At 40.7% G+C, this 17,247-nt stretch overlaps 1 protein-coding gene across 2 annotated transcripts in view; it reads right to left on the bottom strand.

Moving 5' to 3' along the window:
- Nucleotides 1–249: 249 nt before the first annotated feature.
- The window catches only part of ZSWIM6 (zinc finger SWIM-type containing 6), a 111,732-nt gene continuing 94,734 nt past the window's right edge, over nt 250–17,247 (bottom strand). The window contains exons 9-14 of one of the 2 annotated variants that reach the window (XM_059833613.1): nt 16,945–17,205; nt 13,676–13,811; nt 8,653–8,810; nt 7,959–8,122; nt 3,456–3,537; nt 250–1,116 (exon numbers count right to left, since the gene is read on the bottom strand). In XM_059833613.1, coding sequence (XP_059689596.1) covers nt 254–1,116; nt 3,456–3,537; nt 7,959–8,122; nt 8,653–8,810; nt 13,676–13,811; nt 16,945–17,205 — 1,664 coding nt within the window. In that variant the 3' untranslated portion in view covers nt 250–253. The remainder of the gene's footprint in view (nt 1,117–3,455; nt 3,538–7,958; nt 8,123–8,652; nt 8,811–13,675; nt 13,812–16,944; nt 17,206–17,247) is intronic. The other variant, XM_059833614.1, reaches the window with a different exon arrangement.

The raw sequence follows: 17,247 nt of genomic DNA, 5'->3' as shown, positions 1-17,247 counted from the left end.
TTTTGCCACTTGACAACATATACTCAGTGTAAACCAAACCTTTTTTAACCTCTCTTATACAAAACAGAAAAAAGGAAAAAATTAAACACACAAACTTTCACAACATGACAGTTTAGTTTGCAAACTCAATATAACTATACACATATAATACCGGTGTGGCTCTGTTTCTTTAAGTTAAAAAGGATACAAAGGCAGGCTCAAGTAAAAACAAACCACCCCTCCCACCCCCCGACCCCCCATTCACACATTTTCATCAACCAAACCGCTCACGAACCAGCATCATCAGTTTCTTCTTGCCTTTGTAGATTTGTTTTAGGTTGTCAATAAACTGTGTAAACTGGATGTGACCATCATGAGCCATTAAGAAGGTCTCTCGGGCCTTGCTGAGGAACTCTATAAACTCACTATAGTGTCGCGGGCTGATGTGAGTGAGACGTGAATGCGTTGTATTAATGTAGGCTCCAATCGTGGCATCCAAGAGTTGCCGTAAAGGGGCTTTGTCCAGTGACATGAGCTTACCAGAGTTCCTCCTTCCATGAAGTCCCACCATGCCAGGAGTGGTCAAAGTACACCTACGCAAAATGTCTGACAGTACTGTTGCACATTTGACACTTTTGACCACCAGAGGTATTATAGCTGCTAGCTCATTTTTCCCAAGGGAGTGGCTGAGCGCACATGCCCACAGAACGTCATTAATGGCAGGGTGTGTGTCCTGATTGTAACTCAGGTTGAGATGCGTCATGGCCAAAGTGGCCAGCTTGTAGGCCCGCATGGGGTAACCACGGTGCTCCATGTATCGTGCTATAGTAAAAAGCTGCGAGTAGCTCATGCCAGTTGTAGCAGCATCTAGAACGATTTGGTAAGCGGTCTCAAAAGCTATGTGATCCTTTTCACATAAGGTCAGTGCAGAGAGGGCACAGTTTTGAGGATCCTTCATGGCACACTGTAGAGCAAGCGTCCTAGCACTGCCGGCCAACTTCTCCTGCTGATGGCAGTCCAGATGCAGACGGACGATGGTGCTGTTGGACATCACTGTTGTAGCAACAATACTAGTGGCTTCTGTTGGAGTGAAAAGTGTAAACCAGTTTTGCATGATACTATCCAGTGCATAAACACCTGGGGAGAGAAAGAAAGAATTAGCCACAACTGATAAAACCTAGCAGATGCAGATGTTCAGCAAGAGATTACATTTGCAGTAAAGTTTAAGAGGTTTGCAGTACATCCAAGGGTATGCACTTCAGCAAGAAGGGCTAAACCAGATAGTGTGGTTGGAAAAGGACATTAAAACAAAGGCTACTATGCAAACTCTGTAGCAATCACCAAAATGCAGAGAATAACAAAAAAGCCTCCAAGATAAGCTTTAATCTCCTGGTGTGACAACTGAGCTGTTTTACTTTTTATTTAAGACAATTTGGATAACAAGTTCTGGCTCATTTGGTCTTATCACACCACTCAAAAGCAGCCTTCACACTGAACACTTTTTAGAAGGCAATTTTAACTTTTCTCACTATGCATCTCAAGGCACAGCACAAGCACAAAAGAATATGAAAGTACACTAAGTGGCTTTCTTAATAAAACCCCATGGCACACCTTAACAGAACACACTAAGCACACCTTAAAAAAAAAAAGAAAAATCCTAACTGCCACCTCCTCCCAGCAGGCTTTTCAGATACATCTTGTATCAAATTCGTATGTGCCTGAACATCAAGATCCTTATTAGGGAGATACTCTGAGCAATATGAACTACTGTATATTATCTGAAATAGGTATTTTTGTTAGTATGACTTTATTCCTGGCATGTGTGTGTTTGGCAGGGGGAGGAAGAGGTAAACAGTGACTAATGGATTTAATAAATTGAACCTTATAGCCAACTAGAGTGCCTTATTATTGCTAGAGGGAGTTTACACACATCTGTGAGCCCACCTAAACCACACCCAGAGGTCCTCATTTTCTCTGTAGGACTCTGATGCTTTCTGTGCACCCTTTCATTCATGTGCAACAATTCAGCATAACCAGAGAATACCAGATCTTCATTTAAATAAACAGATTCCTTGCTTTACCAGCTTGATTAAGTCTCAAGAGTACTCTGCATGACATTATAGGTTCTTTATGGGATACTTCGATTAGAATATGTAAACTAATTTGAAGCAGTATTAAAACCAGCATTTTATTTGCCGATATGCAACTGCACAAAATAATACCCAAGCACTAATATCTGTAAGATAGCCTCAGCAATAATTATCTTAACAAAGATTTAAAAGCAATAAAACAAGAGCACTGCGTGAAAATCTGCAGACACAACCCACTTTCTGGCTGAGGGCATACAAAGACAAGCTGTATTTTCCCATGCTACTGACCGTATTAATTTCCCAGTTAAGCATAAAGCAGAGAATAAACTAATTCAGAGAATAAGCAGCAGCAATCCTCAAAGTTTTGAAACTCAAGAATCATCTATGCGATACAATCCAACTCAGATGTATGAAAAAAGAACTAAATACAATAGGGAAACATGCTTCCCGGAAACACCTTTAGTTAAAACTGCTCCCTTATCATAAGTACTTATATTGTCCCCACTACCACAGCTGCTGCTTTTTTTTTTTTTACAGCTACACAGTTTTTAATGCACTCATCTTCACTTTCAGATTCTGTATCCTCATCTTGCAGATGGTAAACTGGAATACAGAAGCTAAGGGACACCTCATCAAGACACAAAGGAAACCTACGGTAAAGCCCAGAAATGAACAGAATGTCCTGCGGAGTGCACTATTCTCCCACTGCTGTCCTGTAAGTATAAGGCTGGTTCTGCTCCCACCTTATTTTCACCTTATGTGGTTAACAATGGATGCATTGGTATTTGGTTTGCTTTCTAGTGCAGACAAGAGGCCTGCACAACATCATAGCCACATAACAAAGATGCATTGCACTCTAAGCTTGGATTTACCCAGGAGTTTAAAAAACCCTAACAATGAGAATCCCTTTATGCAATCCTGTCTGCCACATAGTAGGAGGTATCCTCAGCATTTCATTCACTGTTTTTTGGTTCCTCTTGCTACAGCTGACCAGATAGCTCTCTCACCTGCCTTTCAGAGCCTCACCTGGCCTTTCAGAGCAAGCAAAGTTGTAGCACAGTGCAATAGCCCATAACCACGAGCCTTTTCTCTACTACAGCCTCAAATCCAAACCCATCATGGAGGGAACAAGGGGAAATCTGGGGTATTTCCCATAGGTTATACACATCCCCACCTTGCCAGAGAAAGAAGTCACACTGCATTACTTAACTACTGTCTCATTTAGTCTGTGTCCTTAAAACACCACTTATCATTGCCATAATGTCTTCTCACCAAAGATATTTTATAGATGAACAGAAAGTAGAAGACATTTGCAGAATTGGGGTGTTGACAAGCAAGATCAAGCCCTCTAAGATTAGCTGACAAGGGAAGCATCTCAGAACATACCTACTTCTGTTGCACATGTTACCAACCACCTCACCATTTCCCGCCGTCGCCAATTCAGTGTTGACAGCGTCATCCGCATCACCTGTTAAAACAACAGAAACAAAATACAAATTAATCCTATTGCAAACCAAGGCAATATACAAAAAACTGGGTATTTTAAGTTACTTCACTAAGGTTCAAAATGGCAGCCTTTTGCCCACGCCACTGTTACCTCTTTTTTTTAGCTGGTATGTCAAAAGATTTGAAAAATACTGCTCAGCTATCTTAGAATAGCATGCAGAGAGTAATTCCAAGTACAGCTCCTTCAAGACTAGAGGAGAGAGACTGTTTTATCCGTGGGGGAACCCCCCCCCCACAACAACAAAAAATACCCAATCAATGACCGATTATTTATATTAAATTATATCATGTCTCCTCCTTCCATGCACAGTAGTCTTTAAAATGAAAGTGTGTCAACTCTTGGTGGGCAATTTGTCCCTCATGTGCATTTCTTCAAATTGACTTCAACAATACAGACAGGAGTTAGTGTACTGTGGTTTGACTGGCTGCTTATTCTGCAAAGATATATATACAATTCCAGATATATCCAGGTATATCCAGGTGAGAAGTCAACAGCAATGATTTCCCTCTCTAAACAAGGAGTTCCTGCAAAGAAGTTCCATCGTAAAACCATCAGAATCTTAGAAAAAGAACTTTAAGCTTTGATTGTAGTGCCCATATTTTACATCACTTGCAGTTACTGCCTATGTTGTTTCTCAAAACATGGGCAAGTATGTTTGTTCATTAAAACAAACACTGCATGGAAATTGCATGTAAGGAGGAAGCTCCTCCTTCCTTCAGGAGGAAGCAGTTAATGACCTGCTATGCCACCTGGACACTCACAAGTCTATGGGGCCTGATGGCATCCACCCAAGGGTGCTGAGGGAGCTGGCAGAGGAGCTTGCCAAGCCACTCTCCGTCATTTATCAACAGTCCTGGATGACTGGAGGCTTGCCAACGTGACGCCCATCTACAAGAAGGGCCGGAAGGAGGATCCGGGGAACTGCAGGCCTGTCAGCCTGACCTCGGTGCCAGGGAAGATTATGGAGAGGTTCATCCTGAGGGCGCTCACAGGGCACGTGCAGGACAACCAAGGGATCAGGCCCAGCCAGCACGGGTTCATGAAAGGCAGGTCCTGCTTGACCAACCTGATCTCCTTCTATGACCAGGTGACCCGCCAGGTGGATGAGGGAAAGGCTGTGGATGTTGTCTGTCTGGACTTCAGTAAAGCCTTCCACACTGTCCCCCACAGTATTCTCCTGGAGAAGCTGTCAGCTCATGGCTTAGACAGGTGCACTCTTTGCTGGGTAAAAAACTGGCTGGACAGCCGAGCCCAGAGAGTCGTGGTGAATGGAGTGAAATCCGGTTGGCGGCCGGTCACAAGCGGAGTCCCCCAGGGCTCAGTTTTGGGCCCGGTCTTGTTTCATATCTTTACTGATGATCTGGATGAGGGGATTGAGTGCTCCCTCAGCAAGTTTGCAGATGACACCAAGTTGGGAGGGAGTGTTGAACTCCTTGAGGGTCGGAAGGCTCTGCAGAGGGATCTGGACAGGCTGGATCGATGGGCTGAGGCCAATTGCATGAGGTTCAACAAGGCCAAGTGCCGGGTCCTACACTTGGGTCACAACAACGCCATGCAATGCTACAGGCTTGGGGAAGAGTTGCTGGAAAGCTCCCCCGCAGAAAAGGACCTGGGGGTGCTGGTTGACAGCCGGCTGAAGATGAGCCAGCGGTATGTGAAGGTGGCCAACAGCATCCTGGCCTGTATCAGAAATAGTGTGGCCAGCAGGACTAGGGAGGTGATTATACCCTTGTACTCAGCACTGGTGAGGCTGCACCTCAAATACTGTGTTCAGTTTTGGGCCCCTCACTACAAGAAGGACATTGAGGTGCTGGAGCGTGTCCAGAGAAAGGTGAAGAAGCTGGTGAGGGGTCTGGAGCACAAGCCTTATGAGCACAAGCTTTCAGCTACCTGGACAGACCCCACAGGTATCTAGATGAAGAATGCAAGTAGTTTTCCCCTTACAATATCAGTGATCATAGTATGGTATTGCTCTTCCAATATCCGTAATGAATTTTCAGCTTCCCCCAAGTAGAGTGAATCCAAGAGAAAATACAGGGTTTTGGACTGAATTCTGCTACTGGTGAGGGAGGGAAGGAGGTAAAAAAAAACCAGAACGGTGAGAATGACAACTTCTCTGAAAGTCTTCTCTTGATGACTTCCCTCACTGTGGTGGTCTGTAAAAGGATCAGCAGTCACAAGAGCCTTCAGCACATGCAGTGGGCATAATAGTTCCAGTGTAGACACTATTAAACACTCGAAAGCAAAGAACAATCTAGTTTCTTGACATGAAAAAATTCCTGATGAACTGTTCTGGAATTAGGTTCCTTTCACTTGATTGAACTGACAAGCTGAGAACAGCACAAGAGGGGCCCTTTACTGTTGATAAAAAACCCCAAGGATTTAAAATAAAGCATGTATTGATGTCCCGACCAAGGAAGAGCTGAAATTAATTTATACTGTAGCACATGGAGCCAAAGAACTATTTCACTTCTGCTCAACGCATTCTTGAGCTACCTCTTCCTAAAAGGGAGTTCAACATCTGTCCAAGATCTATCCAAGATCTGTGCTACCAATTGAAGAGAGCTTCTCAATGAGTCAGGAAGTCTGAAAATTACAAGAGGCCCCAGCGAATTACATAGCTTTTCTGAAAGCCAAGCTCTCTTCCACACAGAATAACCTTGACTTTGTCTTGATAGATCTTTATAAGAATTTCTTACAAAGGAACAGAGTATCTCACCACCCATAAGAAATACAAGAAACAGCCAACCAACCATTAGCTCCTGCATCAATGCAAAACCTCTTCATTACACATATTAGAGGGAGGTTTATTTATTTATTCATTCATTCACAGGTCTGGAAGGAAAGGACACCTCTTGCCAAATACACATCAAGTGATCACCTGCACTAACTTGCTCAGCAGTTCTGCCAACAGTACCTGTTTGCATGTGTGTGGTAATACTTCCTTGCACTGATGTAGCATACAACAGGCAAGCAGAGGAACACAAGCTCCTCCTGTACCTGCGGATCTCGTGGCATCTGTGCCAGTAAGGTTCTGAAGGACAGAATACACCTGAGGTGCTCCATGCCCATTTGGCCATGCTGATGACTTCTTTCCATAGCCAGTTTAAAAGCCTTCCCCCTGCTGAGTCACATAACATATGCTGCCATTGGAAATAAGGAGAAAGAACCCAGGAGTCTATATATTACTCCCAAATCTAGGACAATGTAAAAGGCTTTTCTGTCAAAGAAAAACCAGTGACAGAGTTGTGAAATGGTTGGTATCATCTCCTCAGCCCAATCAGGCCAACAACAGGAGTTTTCTAGGGCACATAAATGTCACAAGTAGTCAGATACTAGATAGTGAATACAAACAATCTAATTGCCATTAAATCAGGGGGAGCAGGGAAGGGGGAAGCATCTATAGGCCACTAGAGACACCAAGGTTTTTGCAGGAAAAGCAATACTGTAGAAATCTACACAGCTGGGAGTTACTACCAGAAAACTGCAATGCACCTTCCTTCTGTAAAGCAAACAACTTTTAAGATTCTTAAAACACCTTCATAAGCTTGGGACAGAACAGTGGACAAGTTCTACACCAGTTTGTTCCAAAACCTGGGACTGAGGAGAAAGTATGGGTTCATGATATTTCTTTCACTAGATCTCACTAAAGACATTCAGATGACACCATCAACCACAAAGGGGTAGCCATGAATACAGTGATATACAAAGTGTGCTGCTACCACTGAATGATACTTGGTTAATGCTTGTGGTGACACACTGGTCAATCATAAGGATCTTTCAAGTAAACAAACATATAAGGCAGAAACATACCAAGATGTGGAAAAAAGCAGATTTCCACAGCAACCTTGGAAATATGAAAGGCTAACAAAGCATACAGAATCTCAGCTTTCTGATTAAAGACTGGAGCTTCTAAACATCTAGAATAGGCAAATAGTACCTTTCTTTGGCACGAGAAGCAACTAGGATAATATCCTTTCCTCGAAAGTCTTTGGAGCTTTGTTTACTGAAGCAAAGTAATAAATGGTTTTCTGATCTTTGCATGGTTTGTTGTTTTGTTGTTTTTTTTTTTTAAGAACTCCCTGAAGAGGGATGAAGAGATTTATTTCTGTTGAAATGAACTATGTAAACTTTGAGATTCATTGTCAGGCAATATTACTTCAGATACCTAAAACTTAGCCGTTTCCTTTTAGCTTGCAAAGTCTCTCCCTTGGTCTGTGTTTACCAGTCCATTGAGCTTTCTATCAGAAAACAGAATCTAAAAACTCCAGACCAAATTACCCAAAAAGCCTATGACCCTCAAAGCTTAAAAGCTATACCCACCAGCACTGGGTCAAATTCCTTTCTTCTACTGTAATAATAATAATGAACAAGGTAAATACCTGAAGGCCCAACTCCAGAGAAACTTTCAGAAGAGTGATGTCTGGCAAGCTGTCCATGAGTGTTGCTATTTTAAATGCATCCTGGGCAAGTTTGAAGATGTGTGATGAGGAGTGGATATTTTTCTGGATGGATTCTAACACTGTCTCCAGCCTCCGAACATCACCTGCAAGGTGTAAACAGAACCACCAAAATGGAACAAACTACCAAAACATTCCAGAGATGCATTATAATTGAACTTGACATTCCTATGCAATAGTATCATGTTTCAGTTATACACACTTTGTTTTTAAAAACCTTCTGTAATTAAATCACATATGAATGAAAGATCCAAGACAGCATAACTCCTCTAGTGCCTGATGGCATTAGTGCAGTACATGGCCAAATGTCACCCTGATTTGTGAATTTTAGAAGTGATTTGTCCACTCCTGGGTCTCACAGTCTACATCATGTGTCAGAAGAACAAAAAGCTGTCTCATCAGCCTCAAATCAAGCTCATCTGGCTACCATCTAGCTAACTTAACTACTTTGCTAGAAAATTAAGTGACAGGCTTAAGCCACTTCAGTTTGTTGTACCCATTTCAAGCTCCTGTCAGACTGCAATTTGGATTCCTAAACACAAGTTTTATAATCTGTTTACTCCATGCAATATTAAAAGCATACATTTAGTTGAGTACATAACTGACAGCAATGTACCTTTGGCTGCTGTTAGCATGGTCGATGCCAGCTCACACTGCTGGGATTCAATGTGACTTAGGGTGAACCAGCGGGGATACCGGTTCGGAACAACTGATGCAATGTGGTGCGGGCGGGACATGTCTCCTGAAGGAGCTGTAGATTCCAATACTAGCAACCTGAAATAAGGAAGAAATCCTCTAACATTAGGTTACTCATGAGCAAAACTAAAGCTGCAAGAACACTTGACCTTGTTTATGATATATGACTTCTTGGCTATAAAAAAAAGATTGGAAAACCAGTTCTCTTGGGGAATCTTAGAAGTCCATTTGCCAAACTTGCCTACATCAGTGGGCATCTGCAGGAATTCACAGGACAATTAAGCTACCCATTAGCCAAGGCAGCAGAGACTTTCTGGATCATGCATAGAGCTGAAGCTTTTCTCCCTGCCTTGTTTCAGTCTTTGAACAACAGCCCTCAGGAAGGAAAGTGGAGTAGTTCTCCACTGTACTGAGAACATGTAAGTATTTTTCAATATTTGGAACATACTTTCTTTGCTTACAAATGCTCAAAATAAGGAAGAGGGATATTCAACAAGCCATTCGGATTTTGACCTTGCAATAACTTCAGACATGAATTTATGTCCAATAAGGACATTCTACTGTTCAACTATGACTACTTTTTAAAGTCCTTAAACTTTAGCCTACCAACATTTTATAATGTACCATAAGCTGATATTAGGGTCCCAAAGAGCAGTGACAGGGGACGTTTCCTTTACAATTACTTTTCAGATTCCATTTTCCAATCCTGAAGCAAAAATTTCTTTGAGTATGCATCAATCTACAACAGTCTTATTCACCAAGGAGAATTCATGCTTAGAAAATTAATGTGTTTGTTATTGACTGCTATGACAGCCCACAACAGAGACTCAACTGATGGCCCTGATAATACACTAGATATAACCAGTACACTAGAAACTATAATAAATGCTAATGCAAAAAGTAGGAGTGAACAAAAATAGGCATTTTTATTCAATACAATTAAGCATAGTTTCAGGACATGAATGGTTAATGAAACATCAAATGATAGTAATAAGGTAATGTCCAGAACAAAACTCTTTCTTGATCAGGGTTAACATCTGAGTCCTGTTTCTAGCAGCTTTCATATGCAAGTGATTTTCTAGCAGGAAGTCATCTGGGAGCACAAAGGAAATTGGATCTCTTTTGTCAATAAAATTGCGACGACTGAATATTGAAAATCCAATGCATTGTGATTTTCTGTGATAAAATATTTCTTATGGAATAAGCTCATTTAAACATAAGTTACAATTTCTTGCACTTAAATAAATACCTAAGTTCTTTAAGTAACTGGAGTGCATGTCTTTTTTTCGCAGTAAGATAGTTTTAAGTTTCATCAGTTTTCTGTAGGTTCCTGAAGCATATGAGAGTATCTTTAAGAATTCCCTGAGAAAGGTAATTTTGAATATATGGGAGGGTATCTAGCAGACACATAAATACAACACACCATGTAAGTAACTATCAGCAAGGTTATATTAACATTTTCAGACACACGTATATGCATGCTAATACGAAAAAAGAAACACTTCCCTTTTGATTGATATCAAGTCAAATCTCTTCCCTAGTAGTACTGAGACACCTCTTTATATAGCTTTATATACATAAAAATAAAATACATGTAAACTCTTCAGCTCATTTTTTTAAGCATAGAGAGAGGGCAAGGGGAGAGATGCATTATTAGATGGTTTCAATAAACAGTAAAAATCCCAACTACCTAATGCAAAAAGGGATTATTAGGTTACGAATAACAGTAAATAGACAAAGAGCATGAAAGAAAGAGGCTGTTTGGGGGAAATCTTTTGTCACTTTGAATTTCATTGCCAGCTTCTATGTTCTTTTGCTGTGAAAAGAAATGCTGTTGTGAATTGGTGGCTTTCATGCCATTTTGGCAAGATGAGGGAACATCAGAACAAGCACAAGCAGATTTAGCATTCTTCACTTTTTCCCCCCGCTTTCAAACATCAATTATTTAGCTAGGTTTTAGCACAGCTACCTTGTGATTAAACATCACCATTAAAGTCTGGCTCCCAAAGCCTGGGTGAAATTCAGGCTTAACAAGGGATCAGCCAAACTAAGCCAAACATTCAAGTTCATATTCCAAGTGAGCAGTCAACTAGGTCACTGCAGATCCACATTCTCAAAGGGTCTGCTCCATACATTTCAGTGCTGCAAGCAGAGAACTGCAGACAGAAGTGACCATCAAGGATAGAGTAACACTGCCCTTGCAGACCTGAGGTGTATGCTTGAAAGGCTTTATGGTCTCAGCTTCCATTGAATTCATAATGAGTGTTCCACACACTGAAACAGGACTCAAAAAATGAAACAGCAACAGATGATTTTGAATATAGAGACGTAAAATACTCCAGAGCTGCCATCATGGGTCACTGACCCATGTAGACTTGTGTGTAGACTGACACTAAACACTTATGTCTGGAGAGTAACCAGCTGGGGTCTTGGGAAGTTAATTTCTTTAATAAATGTTGAAGTGAAGAAATATGCTCCACTTCTAAAAGCATGAGCAACCACAGACTTCTATGCAGCACCTTTACTAATTTCTACATGAGATTTTTGTCCTTGTTACAGCCATTTCCTCCCTGCCATGGAAGAAAAGATGCTCAAGTTTTCCTCTTCTGATCCGTTCAACCTCACAACCATGAGACAGACATTCAATTATCATGTTTGCTTTCTTCCCCCCCTCAAGGCAGTATGAAGTTACTTTTTCATTTGGTTTGTATTGGGAGTCCTTTATACACTGAACTATCACTTTGGTGTGAATGGAAAGAGTAACCGGCCTTCTTCAGGAGAATTTTAGAAGTGCTGAGGAATGCAGACAGACATGGAATAGAAAGTGTCTAAATCTGCCATCACCACAGTTCAAGACAGCAGTCCACATTTCTGAAGAGTGACAAATATCAAAATACAGACAGACTGATTATTGTTTAGGGCTGAACTCTCATCTGCCTTATAAAGTGATGACAAAAGGGCTATGGAGAACAGCCCCGATTACACTGACGACTCCTGTGATTTTACCACATGGAAACGAACAGACAACTTTTTCTCATACTGGTCTGTTCCAAAAGTAACTTCTTTGGCTGAGATGACAGCTTCATACCAAAAAGATAGCTGGAGCTACCCATGACTAACTGGAGATTTCATCATTTGGATCTTTCAGTGTCTTGCTTGTTTTTCCAGTTGAGAAAGGAAATTTCCAGAAAAGAAGTTTTCAGTTATGACTGGTTTCTGGGGAAAGCCTTGTTCAAAAGGAATGGCATGCTGCCATCATGTTCACTGAAGTGTTCAGTGCACTGTGCAAAGCTGCTGATGGATGTCTATTCTAGTCTTTCAGCACAGTTTCAGTAGTTTAGTTTAAGGAGGAAAACTCCACACAAACAACCTATGAGAAACACTTTAAGGTAGTAACCGAAAATAAATACAGGGACACAAGTCTACTTTATAAAATCGACCTTTTTTTCCTAAAAAAAACCCAAACAACGAAACCAACAAAAAACCCACACCCCCAACCAAAAAACCAACCAACCAAAAAAACCCACCTGATAGGACCAGGGTTATTGATTCACTTGTGATAAAAGAAGAGGGGTGTACTATGATGGCACAGACAGCTCTCTGATCATATGTTTGAATTTTCTCAGTATTTCACCAGTAATGCAATTTTGTCTTCTCAATCTATCTCCTAAAATGCTAATCATAAGCAGCAAGTGTGCAAGGTCACTCTTCATATTTCTTAGACTCTTTCCTTAGCATCCATTACTAGGCACTCTTGGAGACAAAGAATACCCAGGCTAAGCAGACCTTTGGCCTGACCTGGTAGTAGCTATGTCTTGTTCTTGTGCATGCCCTCCCATTTAGTCCTTTGAACACAGAATTATTTTCTCCCCTTTTAGCTTTTTGGAGAAACTACCTCCAGAATACACACCTCCAAACCACTAGGATACAACCTGTCTGATGAAGCTAAATGCTATGTATGTGGATAGTGTGATTTTCAATCACTGTGCAATCATTCTTGATAATAATGACCAGGAAAACCCAACACTTTTTTTTTTTAAATCTGGGACTTGACTGCTGTTAGTATTAATTTGTGGCTATTCTTTGTCAACCATCAACTACAAGGTTCTTGACAGAAACCATACAATCCAGATGGGACCAGTTTCTTCCCTGCATTCTATGTGGACACCAGATTTACTGCTGATCATTTAGGCTCCTGAAACTTCTTTCAGAAGGCTTTTCTTAGCCACCACTACCAATCTGGCCTGCCTTGAGATAAAGCCAGCATGCACTGAGCATTCCCTGAGAAACATCTTTTTCCTGATTATTGAAGACAAATGGGATGCTAGTCAGACATTTTGTTGTCATATGACATACTCCATTTAAATCCCAACATTCACCCAGAAGTGGGCAAGACTGCTTCGTTAGGAAACACAAGGAAAAAGTACTGGCTCAGACCACACCATATGGTTTCAAATCTATCGAAAGTTAATGTATAAAAGCGGCCAGTAGAACAAATACTCCTACCATACATGCTAAGCAGCAGACTGAGACTGCTGGTAAGATGCCTCTGTCTTCATTTCCTTGCCAATACCATCACACCACACCCCCACCCCCACCCCCGACATGGGTGAGAGAACACACATGCTAAAGCTGTCATAGTTTAACACAAAACCACGTGCCCCAAGAGTGGGATTCTAGAAGGATATGTAACAGAGAATGCTGTTTTACAGTTGTAGATAAACACTTAATTGTACATTTATAAATTATTATACTGTAGTTACTACAGACACCAATTGCTTTTACAGATAGTTACTACAGACACCAATTGCTTTTACAGATGACAGAACCAAAATAATTTCTCCTTAAGGGGAAGATGCTTCTTTTAGGTCTTGATTACTAAGCTTTTTCCCCTTTTCCCAACCACTACTTGTGCTCTTTCTAGACAACTCATGAATACGTACCGCATGGCTCTCAGTGCAGTTTTGTATGCCAATTCAGCATCATGAGGTAGGAGAGAGGTGAAGAGATACTTGGCAAATGTGTGCATTGGAACGCTCTCTCGATGGATGACTTCACCTAAACCACTATATGGTCCAGCTGTGGGGAAGAGAAAAAGAATGTCAGTCTTTACATACTGCTAAAACCCAAGTTCTGGACCTTTAAAAACATTCACTCTACCTTCAGTTAGAATTGGTATTCAGAGACAGAGTTTGCTGTACAAAAGGTATATTGCTATTTTCTGTGAAAAATATTACACATATCACATATATACAACGTATTACAAGTATATTAAACACCACATATTCTTCAAGACAGGAAGACAGACAGCATATTGTATAGTACCAAGCACACTATCAGTGCGCATACAAATGACAGAATGGTTCTAGCACTCCATGGGGCTCGTTCAGGAAGCCTATGGTATGCAGAAGTAGAAAGTGATAATCCTAGCTTTGCCTCCATGTAGTTAAATTGTGCACATGAATCCCTATGCACCCTGTTGGTGTGTGACTGCTTTATCACAAATCCACCAGAAAAAAAAAAGAGTGGTTACAGTGGAAAACTGCGTAAGTTACATGACCAATCACCACAGCAGCACCTGATCCCTATTAATGTCTCACCTGACATTAGGCATTTAAATAACACTTTGGTCTGGACTTGGTCTCCAGAGAAGACTAGGTCAGATCTTGCACCAAAGCTGGTTTTGTTAGTCCATTATAGCACACGATCTTAAATTGTGTTTGTTGTGGGAAAACCATCCACACTGTTGGGCCAATGGATTTTTGCTCACACTCAGTGCAGACAGTATAGTATTTCAACTTTGTTACAGCAGTGTCAGGATTGACAATAACAAATCCCCTTGCTGAGTTCTGATCATTCACAGTGCATATAAATCCCGTTTTTACATTTTTTCCTGCAACCTTAAGACTGTTTTTTTGGTTAATAGGAAAACTGTGTGAAACAGTTTTTCACTTCAGCGACTAGAGGTTCAGGCATTAAATACTGCAAGACAGAGAATAAGAATCTTACATGAAGTATTATTGGACTATTATTGTACAGATAGTAGCCAGCAGTCCTAGAAGTTATTACTACTACTTCTACCAGAAACGCCAACCCACCACACTTGGATGGATGGACGAATGACCATGCGAGCACACTTCACTGCAGTCACATGTGTCATTTAAACTGCTTCCAGCAGCAGTTCAAACTAACATGGCCGACTCTACACTGAAGCAGACAAGGAGAAACAGCCAAGCTGTTTCAGCAATGTATTCCTGACTGCTGTCTTAGCACAACATGCAAAGATAAAAATCACTAGGAATGAAAAAACTCTGAGGTTCATAGATGGGTGTTTCTGAAAACTAGGGCTGATCACAAAGGAAATGTCAATGAAGATTTAGTAGGTGACAGTGTGTCTCAATCATTTAAAATGAAACTGAAAGCCATTCAAAACTAGTTGGCATTGCTTCAATGAAAGAAGCCATTTCATGTATGTTTGCCAGTTGGTGGTCCAGCCAGAAACTCAGTTAGGACAAGAATACATGACAAAGAATTTATGTGAAAATATATTCTGCCATTAAGTTAGCAGTCAAGCAAAAAATTAGAACAGTTCTTGCAAAACAGTCTTACGTTCGTTCTGCTTTCCCACACACTCAAATGGTAGCTACATACAGCATGCATTAATCTGCATTAACAGCACAGAAATCAGCTTAATATTGGATTAAGCTTTCTATATTATATCTACAGGACTAACTATAAAAACATAATTGATATGATTAGCATCTTAAATCACTGCACGGTTTTTCCTCCATGTGAGCTGGCAGTTTCTGCCTAACCTACAGTAAACTGAACCTATTGCAGGAAAGCCAGATTTCTCAGCACACAGTAATGCAAGACCATTGTCACACACTGCTCATCACAGCAATTTTGTAGGTAGTTATATTAGCAGATTTCCTGCTATGATCACTTGTTTACTACTCTAAGAAAACATTAAAAGAATTTCAGTGGTCAAAGTAGTAAACTAGAATTATCAGAGAACACTTTAGAGAAATCCTGCCTTTTCCTCATAAAGCGTCCTTATGAGTAAATACATGCAGCAGATTGATTTTATAATCCATCGGATCCCTGTATGGTGGTTAATAGCTGGATCCAACGAGCAGCTGTTCTTGTCCAAAAGCCATAAAGCAGCAGTACAGCCACACCATAATGGACTCTCCCCATGGTGCAGCTTCTCTGCAGTTTCAGATGGCACCATCAGTAGGTACCAAAGCCTTTATGGATCTGCGCAAAAATAGTAACTCAAAGATGCTAACCCTGAACAACATACTGTACCTCCTCCATTAAAAAGGAAGTTTTAAAAGACAAAGGTCTTCGAAACAAAGCAAAACCTGACTGCTGTGTAACAGTCTTCAAAACTTACCTAGAGCAGTACCACACTCCGCCCACCATCCCTTGAGCAAGCATTCAAAACTTGGACCATGCCTTTGGCTAATTGGTTCCTCTAAATTTTTTTTTCCATTTAAAAAAAACAGAAACCAGAAAGACAAACTCAGGACCCATGAGACTACCCTCTGAACATGAGGCTTAAGTGCTACATATTAAGCCTTTTTAAAAGCTAAGGCAGAAGTATGCACTTTTTTGTAAAGATTTTATTGCAACACAACAGTTAATTCCCAAACACAAATTGTTTGTCTTGGTCAAAATTTAGTCACAAGACCAGGCCTTAAGCCTCAATATTTTACCACATATTTCAATTTTCATGTATGATACAAACTTTAGAAGCAAGTAATTTTCTTGATTGCTACAAATAAAATGTTGCATCTCTTTCCCAGCAATTCTGAGTGAAATTTCTGAGCTTGGGAACAGTGAAGTATGAACAATCTTCATACATTTACAAAGCTGCCAGTTTCTTTTTCAAGAAACAAGGAACACTAGAATTTTGCTACCTGAGAACTTTTGATAACTGATGTCTATATTATTTAATTGTGAGCCTGGGTTGTATAATCAGGATACTGAGATTATGACAAGCAACACATCTAAAAAACCCAAAATATAATCAAAATTAAAACATATCTGATGTTTGATTTTTGTAAGAGATTGGAAACAAAATTTTGCTGGTGTTCTAAGTCAAAAAAACAATTGAAGTATGAAGGCAGTTTCTACAGGAATACTAGTTCTGTGTGCTTGTGTAAGTGAAGACAGGTTGAAGAAGCAGTTAGCATCATTGAGCTACCTTCTAATAGGAAGACTGCTTGTTTTCGAAAAATCTTCACCAGAGTATCATCCAATTCAATTTCCTGTAGCTTAGAAATGAGCTGCTCCTCATTTCGACAAACCTTCTCTTGTGCATACAAGCCATCTGGCATTATTCGTTGCTGTCCCAGCCCTATCAATGCTACTTCCACAGCCAGCGTTAAGTAAGACTCCCCTTCTTCTAAGAACTTGTGTGCAGGCAGGTGCTGGTACTCCAGAGATTTGCATTGCCCCATGTTCTCTGTAAGGGGTTACACAGAAAGAAAAATACATCAGCAAACCA

Source organism: Gavia stellata, chromosome Z (assembly GCF_030936135.1).
Source record: "Gavia stellata isolate bGavSte3 chromosome Z, bGavSte3.hap2, whole genome shotgun sequence".
In the NCBI taxonomy this organism is placed as follows: Eukaryota; Metazoa; Chordata; class Aves; order Gaviiformes; family Gaviidae; genus Gavia; species Gavia stellata.
This window is presented reverse-complemented; position numbering and strand designations above follow the sequence as displayed.